The sequence below is a fragment of the Zonotrichia leucophrys genome, chromosome 3 (assembly GCF_028769735.1).
Source record: "Zonotrichia leucophrys gambelii isolate GWCS_2022_RI chromosome 3, RI_Zleu_2.0, whole genome shotgun sequence".
Classification (NCBI taxonomy): domain Eukaryota; kingdom Metazoa; phylum Chordata; class Aves; order Passeriformes; family Passerellidae; genus Zonotrichia; species Zonotrichia leucophrys.
In genome coordinates this window covers 19,592,114-19,600,449 of record NC_088172.1, presented here as the reverse complement: position 1 = coordinate 19,600,449, position 8,336 = coordinate 19,592,114, and the positions used below count along the sequence as shown (strand labels likewise).

At 41.7% G+C, this 8,336-nt stretch overlaps 1 protein-coding gene across 2 annotated transcripts; it reads right to left on the bottom strand.

The window, feature by feature from the left end:
* Positions 1–1,280: 1,280 nt before the first annotated feature.
* Positions 1,281–8,216, bottom strand: LOC135445312 (glutathione S-transferase-like). 2 transcript variants are annotated; one of them, XM_064707588.1, is made up of 7 exons: positions 7,971–8,216; positions 6,864–6,977; positions 6,158–6,209; positions 4,295–4,427; positions 3,293–3,434; positions 2,502–2,633; positions 1,281–2,184 (listed from the first exon to the last, which is right to left on the bottom strand). In XM_064707588.1, exons 2-7 carry the CDS (start codon positions 6,948–6,950, stop codon positions 2,062–2,064), a joined length of 669 nt encoding a protein of 222 aa, XP_064563658.1. In that variant the 5' UTR covers positions 6,951–6,977; positions 7,971–8,216; the 3' UTR covers positions 1,281–2,061. The 2 variants fall into 2 exon arrangements, with proteins under 2 accessions (XP_064563658.1, XP_064563659.1); XM_064707589.1 differs by having other exon boundaries at positions 1,769–2,184; positions 7,967–7,987.
* Positions 8,217–8,336: the final 120 nt, after the last annotated feature.

Sequence of the window (8,336 nt, the reverse complement as noted above, 5' to 3'; positions counted from 1 at the left end):
TATTAAGTTACTTCTCACCTACAGAAAAATAAATTCCTGACTAATGCTGACAATGTAGATATGTAAGGTAGATGAGAGGTCATGGTCATTGGAAATATCTGTCCTAGCACGAATGGTTATATGCCTCCTATTTGCTAGTTTAAAATAATTTTAATGGCTGAAAAGCTCAGTTGAAAAGAATGCTGCAATGCCAATCACACTTTTATTCTAATGGCGTTTGTTTTTTTACTTTTTATACATTGCCACTTTACATAAATCACATCAACCAATTCAGCTCAAATCTGTCACAAGTTTCAATGCCTTGCTAAGTGTATATTCCTTCAGGACACTTCTGCTCAATTTCATCTCTGGGCAGCAGGGTTGGTTTTGAATTTTTTTCTGTAAAAAATGTTACCCTCACTTTGACGCAGCTGAAATATGCACCAGCACCAAAGAGAACTGTGTGAGACAGTGAATGAAGTGTGGTATCAGATGGCAAACTGCCCTCTGCACTCCTGAGTGCTTACATTATAGCATTGTATTGATCTGAGAAAGTTAGTACAGAATAATCCTCCTTGCACCATCATGCCTATCTAATCTACCTGGTTAATATTGATGTAGGCAGTACCTGCAGTCAAGGCCAACATACATATGCAAAATTTGGCTGAATTACAGTGAAGAGAGCAGTGAGCAGGAATATTCACTTATGTTACACAGGGAGGTTGTATGAATTGCAGAGTGTCACACAAAAGAATTGGTTTGTTACAGTAGGAGGGGTTTTCTCCCTCAGATCCTTCCTGGACACTAGCTGCAAGTGTTGCCCAAATGTTCCTGTGAAGCAGGAGAGAAACAGCTCCTGCAACAACTCTCTGCATCTTTCAGCATGCTTTTCTGCTGATGAAAAACATGGGTTTATTTTCTTTTTAAATGAAAAAAACTAGTTCCAGTAGCATGACATTTCTTATGAAGAAGCTGTTGGCTTTACCAAGACCTACAGAGCCTTGAGTTTGCCCAGCTGAAAACTGACAGTGCTCTAGTTGTAGCTGGATTTAGGGCACTGACTCTTTCATTTACAAACTTGGTTTATTTGATGTTTAAGTAGTATTACAGAATCATAGAATGGTTTGGGGTAGAAGGGACCTTGAAGATCATCTAGTTCCAACCGTCCTGCCCTGGGCAGGAACAGATTTCACTACATAAATGCACATATTTAACAAAGTGCAACAAGTTTATCAAAAGTCTTCCTAACCTCAGTAGTGGAGCTTGATTTAAGTGATTAAAATGAACAACTCCAGTACAACTTGCATTAAACTTGGTTTAATATACAATGACATAAGTCAATATGGATTCCTGCATTCCAGGGTCTCACTAAGACCTGACACCATCCTGAATCCTTCCTTAACAAGTTTTAACCTGCTGACCAGCATTTGTTTCTCAGAGACTGCAAAGGGCTTTTAGCTGCTGCAACAGACCTTCTGATAAAGGAAACATTGCTGAAGCTGCATTACAAGACTTCAAGTAACTAGTGGAAAAGCAGAGACACACTAGGAGCTCTGGTCCAAGGATATTCCAAGTTAAGCTCAGAGGAAAGCAGAATCCAAACATTCAACCTCATCTAGCCAGAACATGCAGGCTTTTCTATGAATTTCCTAGGGAAAAAAAAAAAACATGGCCTACTATTTGGGATAATCTCTCCTAATTTTGCAACAATTCTTGGGAATGGCAGAAAAACAAAACCAGACAGATCTTAGGCATAGAAGCAGCAGCAAGAAATCAATGAACAGCCAGGTTTTGAGTATCAATAGTAAGAATTTATTTCAGGTAGCTTTTTAGTTATCTAAGGCATTCTGTGTTGTCCAATATACCCCCTATTTAGTGAACTGTCTCCGTTGCTGGTACACTCATGTAGTTTAACACTGAAGTGTCTGCAGTAGGCTAAAACCAGCCCTATTGCACAGGTAAGATCAAAACCATTTTTTCACTCATTCCATTAATTTGACATTTCCATTCTTTTCATTAATTTCACCTTCCTACTATCTGCAAATACAATGAAACAGAGTTTCTGTGGCTTTAGGGTGCTGCTCAGGAGTAGAAAATTTTCATCACTTTGTCTACAACATCGTCATCTGATGGCGGCTTCCTCTGGCTGCCAGGCTGCAGGAATTTCTTTATTGTGGGGATGTTGCTTAGTCTTGCTTTGAAGCTCTAAAAAACAAAACCAAAACAGCACAGTGCTTAAGAATCATTGCAACTGTCAGACATTTCAATGTTGTCCATGTTCTGAAAGTCACATCACAGCTTGATGCTGCAGAAGAAACTATACACTTCCCCTCTTATGCTTTTGGGGTTGTAGTAACAGAATGTGGCAATAACAATGAGGATGTGGGGCTAGCTAAAAGCTTTTAGGATATTTTATTATTTTGCATGTAACTTCTGACCCTCTCACTCCCACATATTTCCCAGCCACTTTAAATCAGTGCTCTTTACAATTCATTCTCCATTCAAATTGCCCATTCATTTACCTGCAAGAGAGGAAATTTGGCAAAGATATCAGGCTTCCACTCCTCTACCATCAAAATGATTTCAAGTAATTGAACATCTGCCCTGGTCAGCTGGTTGCCAACCAGAAAGTCTTTTCCATGGTCTTTCAAAACCTAAAAACAGAGAAACAGAAGCAGATCATGTCTTTTCTCTCTCTTTTATCAGTTCTTTTCTCATAAATAGGGTGGTATCTTCAAAGCAGGGTCACACATTGCACAGAGTTGTCAGTGAAAGAAGGAAATGCAGTTCAAACACCTGCAGTACAAACAATGATCTGAAGGCACTGCCATCCCAGGCATCATCTATCAGCTCTTTCACTTCTACATTCCTGTCTGGCAGCTCAGTTGGGCTCATCTTGCCTTGCCTGCTGTAGCTGCACTGAAGGCTGAGCTGTATGAGATACAGGAGGAACTGCAATGCTTTTACACAGCATGTATGGTACAGGGCCATTTGCACTTCAGGAGGAGACTTGATGTCAAAGCTGGAGCTGTAGAGTCTTTTGTCTGAAACAACACACACATTGAAACATGGACATTTGGGGAGCTCTGTGTGTGCTGGGTTTTTGCAGCTGTACATCTCTCCCAGATTTGAAGTGCCTTCTGTCCCCTCTGTAGTGTCCTGTCTCCACCTTAATCCCAGCACCACTAAAAACCAGAGCATTGGTTTTCCAGGGGTACTTTTGCTTCTGTTTTCCTGCATTAAACCAGTGTGCTTCCACGATGGAGGTTCAAGGTAACAGCATCAATTGAGCTACAAGCTCTTTGCCACATACCTTCTCAAAGACTGGGAAGTATCTGTTTTCAGCCTTGTCCATCATATTTGCAAAATGCTGCTCCTTTTTGTCTGCTGGTTGGATTTCATATGTCATGAGTAACTCATTCAGATCAAACATTCCTTCCACGTACATATCGATTCTGGAAGGAAGAGATCCACTTGGTCAGGTCACACAGTAGTTCTGAACAGCACAATAACTCCTGGCACAAGCTCACTGAGATGCTGGGAAATCCCTGCCTCTTCTATCCCACACACACATACCCTGGCAAAGTTCCTCCTGGAATGCAGTTGCACTGGGGCCAGGCAGGGGGAAACTTGGGCCAAAGGCAAATGCAAAATTCCTAGAGAAGCCTAAAGACTGTAAGACTCCCACTTCTTACTGGGACTGATTCTTGTCTGGAATATGGGTTTGTGAACCTGAACTACGAAATTGTCATGTGTGCCATCCAGACTCGTGTCAAAAATCCAATAAGACAGCCTAAGGTTTACAGCAGGTCCATACCATTTCTAGCAAATATCGTGACACATGTGTTTACCAGGGCTTATTAAGTTGAAGCAATCAGAAATACCTTAGGTGAAAACATGAGCCCCAGGAGTCCTCTCCTTTAATAACCTGTAATTAAATCTCTACTAATTCCTGGTTATTAGAGAGAGAAGGGTTTTTCTTCCCTTAAAAGACATTGCCCTGAGTGTGAGGAGGGTAAAATGATGCTGCTGACAACTGCAGGAGAAAATGAAATGCAGCCTCAGTGGGACAGTCTGACCCCCCGACTGCTTTCTTCTGATAAGTGCATGGACCTCTGACTGATGATTCCTGGGCTCGCTTGCCCTATGGAATCCAGCTGGCTCTCTCTGCTGCAGACATCAGCTGCAGTCACAGTGGTCTCGTGCACTGCTGCCCTCTCCCACTGAATCGAGCTGGGAGCTGGATACCCTTGTGTTTCCCTGAGCTACAGGGTGAGCTGGGGTCTAACAAGCAAAGGTGGTACTGTTACAGTACAGGGCTCTCTCCTTCATGTCCTTCCCGTAGAGGTTGTACTTGGTTGATATGTAGTTGGCAATGGCTCTGGTCTGCACCAGCTTCATCCCATCGATCTCTACCATTGGCACTTGCTGAAAGAGCAGGGATCCATCTAGGCCAAACAGAAAAACACAAGGAGAAGTTCAGTCCCTCAGTGAGAACCACCCACATGTGTTAGGCAAAGAGACCACACGTATTCCTTTTTATTTAGAATCTGAATCAATCTGGCTGGATAAAATATCCTCCCAAGATCATCAAATCCAATTGTAAAACCAGCAATGCCTAATTCCACCACTAAACCCTCTCCCCAAGTGCACATCTACACACAGTGACTCAACCACTTCCTTGGGCAGCCTGTTCCAATGCTTGACAACCCTTTTGGTAGCAACCTTCCTCATTCTTACAGGAAAGTGTGGAAAATGCTCACCATGCAGCAGTGACATGTTAATAACTTAATAATATAGCAGTGAAGTTGTGGGACATTCAGATTGAGGAAACAGTCAAATGCAGAACTGGCAGCTGTCACACATTGAAAAATACATGCACTGAATGGCTCAAACACAGGTGATTTTCATGGACGTTCACAGAGATGAGGAGGACTGAAAAACCTGGTCCAGTCCGTTTCTGTCATGTTTTGCTAAATACATCTGGACTTTCTAATCACTGGCTGACTTATAATGTGAATACTAATGAATATATAAATAATAGTGAATAGAAAAGCATAGAATATCTTTGTGACAACTTTATTGACTTTATAAATGGCATCCCATGTATACAAGCAAGAAGTGAGACCAACAAATGTGTTCCATGAGATTCCTGCAAGACCCAAATATCACTTGGAGTGAGGCTGGAGCCATGCAATTCTTCTGCTAGTATGCAGAAGCCTTGTCCTAGCAAGAAGAAATACCTCCAGAAAGAGAGGTATCAGATCAGAGAGTCAGCAAGAGTTTTTTGCTTAGGGAATGATCAAATATGTCCCTTTTGTAAGTGTACATTTTTTTTAGCTTTATGCTTGTGTCCCAAAATACTTTTTGAATGGCAGCCTGTTACATAGGGACCAAGTCATTATTCCTACACGACAGCAGGACTGCAAATGATAATCCAAGCTTAGGTTGCTTTTCACAGGCCAGGTGAAGAGCACAGACATGCAATTTGGTTTGGAGGAAACATGATTCTCATGTTCAGGAATACAGAAGCTGAAGCAGCACGGTGGGTTGTTGCCTTGGGAGGCAGGAATGCAGCAGGAGAACAGGTAAACTTGGAAATCTGGAACTCTGTTTTCATAGGGATTATAAAGCAACAATTTGTAGGCAACCTAAGGTGCCAATGACTGTCAAGATGATCTGAAGACAAAGGTCTCTATGGCCATAGGATGGAAGGCAATGGACACAAAGTGAAGCAAAGGAGAGTCAACCATCTGAACTTCAAGAAAGGCTCTTTGACTGTGTGGGTTGTCCAGAGAAGCTGTACATTCTCCATCCTTGGAGATACTCAAAACCCAGCCGGGCATGGTCCTGGGTAACTGGCAGGAGGGGGCCTTGCTTGAAGTGGGGGTGGTGGAGTAGATAATCTTGAGAGGTCTCTTCTGACCTCAGCCTTCCTGGGATTCAGTGGAGGTTGAAGCAACTGGGTGGATGATATCAGCTATCAAACTGCAGGACCTCTCTCTGCACCTCTGAGAGCTCATGAACAAAATCCAGTTAAGAGACTTTCTTTTTAAAGCACTAAGACTTCAAAATTCTTAAATGTTCTCAGACAAGTAACTCTAATTCTAATTTTAATTCTGATTCTTCCTATTTTTACTATTGCTGCTGTTGTTATCTAAAAGTGAAGGAAACTTACCCTTCTGTAACTTTATCAGATCCTCCTTTTTCTCCAGGTAAGATTCTTCAAACTGTAGGAAGGAGAATAGTTCTGTTGTCATTCCATGATTTCGCCTCTCTACTTTTAAGTAAAGAAGACCTAAAGAGATGTGTTTTGGGCAATTTTATATTTTTAAAACATAAATAATATTTGAAAATTGTCAGGCACTTTGGCCATAACTGTGACAGAAGGCCCTGGATCTTGAAACACACAGATTCCCATACACCATCTCAGGTTTAGTATCAGAATCTGTCAGAGGTAAAAAATTTACTTTGTGATTTACAATATCCAGTACGTTCAAGGGCCAACTACATCCAGGCAGCAATAATAATCTCTTGCTGTTTTGGACATTGGAATTTAACTGAAGGTACTCAGAATTGCAGGTGCTTGACCTCTGTAATCAGAAGATTAGGAAGCCAGGTTCTGCTGCTGGGGTTCTAAATTTCTTCTCTCTCTAGCTACAGGGGAGGAGCATTTGTGGTGCTACCTGCAGGCTTTGCACACGATGCATGCAAGTGAGACAGGAACTTGCCCCCTGCTTAGGGCAAGCTCGTGGTCCCTGTTGGCCTGCTCAGCAATGCACTGAAGGCACAGCTTGAAACTGCTGCTCAGTCACACTTTTCAGAAGGAACAGCAGAAGCACATATTTGTCACAGGATCGCAGTACAAAAGACCAGAAGCAAACCTCAACCCCAGCTACTGCCAGGAGCCACCGAATCGTTTCCATGCGACCACGTCCATTGAAGTAGTGCAGCTTGGGTTTTCCAGACATGTTTCCACCTGCCTGATTCCCTGGTATCTGCAATGAAGAAAGCAGGGTTGCAGTTTTGAGTCTCTAACTGGTTCTCAAATTGTCTTGTTTGGAACCACTGATTTATTCTCCAAGACTTTAATTAATTAAAAGCGGAGGTAAAAGATTATATTGAGAGACTGCCATGTATCATTCTGCCTTCAAAGGTTTCTTACACATGCAGAATATTTAAGCAGAATTCTGTACTTAGATTTGGCCCAGAGAGAGAACAAGGATTTTAAAGTATTTCAATCTTTAGGTACAATGTGTTTTGTTCTGATCAGAAAGCTGCCTGTACTATTTGTGTATTATGTCATTATCTCAGAACACAGTTACTGTTTAATTAGATACATGCTATAAACTCAGCAATTGCTCTGCTTTCTCCAGCAGCCATTTATGCTCCATTATAACCAGCCAGAAAGGAATTCTTTCCATCAGTCAATCCCTTTTACAACACTCCCTACTTCTGAAATGTCTTTACACAAACCTCTAAAACATGGAAGCTAATTTTGCCTCTGGTAACATCAGATTTGCCTTTACCACAGGCACAGCCTCAGGGCAATGCTTGCTTGGTCCAGTTCCAACTCTGCTGGAATTTTGAGCAACAACAGCTTCTAGGCAGACACTTAAACCAACAACAGTTTCTAGGCAGACCGTCACCCACCCCACTCAGAACCGTGACACCCTGTCAGCAACAAAGCTGAAGCTTTTACAGCAGCAAAAGGAAAACGGCCAAACCACCACCATATTCCTCTTGTAAATAACATGTCAGCTTCTCTGGAGTAGGAAGGAGGCGGTGAAACACTCCCCACTTTTGTTATCGGCACTTCTTAATTCTCTACACCTTAAAAGCAGCTGATTGAGAATTAACATTTGGTACACATATCTATATTACTAAAGAAAATACATACACACATTTATTCTATAAAACCCCTTTAATGACTGAGTTTCATGTGCAAGTCCCTGAATTTTAGGGAAAACTAAAGCAAAAAACTTACTTACGTTTTGCACAGTGTGACGCACTCTAAACTTACAGCAGTTCTGCCTTAAGATTACGTAACTCTGGAGCCCCTCCTACACTGAGCGTTCCAAACAGATCTCTGCAAACAGGAAACTTCTCTCTCTAGAGCAAACAAAACCTATTATCTCTGTTTAGCTACTTCCGACCTACAGAAAATAAATTCCTGACTAATGCTGACTATGTAGAAATGTAAAATAAATCAGAGGTTATGATCTTTGGAAATGTGTGCTAGCACAAAATGGGTATATGCCTCCTATTTTTACTGCTTGTTACCACGCTGGCTAAAAATAATTATAACAGCTGAAAAGCTCACTCAGATTAAAAGAATACTGCTATGGCAATCTCAG

Bases quoted from the DNA above. Each gene is read 5' to 3' on its own strand.
- LOC135445312 (XM_064707588.1), bottom strand. From the start codon at position 6,950: ATGTCTGGAAAACCCAAGCTGCACTACTTCAATGGACGTGGTCGCATG. The intron at 6,210-6,863 runs GTTTGCTTCTGG...TCCTTCCTACAG, and splicing joins TGGCAGTAGCTGGGGTTGAG to TTTGAAGAATCTTACCTGGA. The intron at 4,428-6,157 runs GTAAGTTTCCTT...TGTTTGGCCTAG, and splicing joins TCTGATAAAGTTACAGAAGG to ATGGATCCCTGCTCTTTCAG.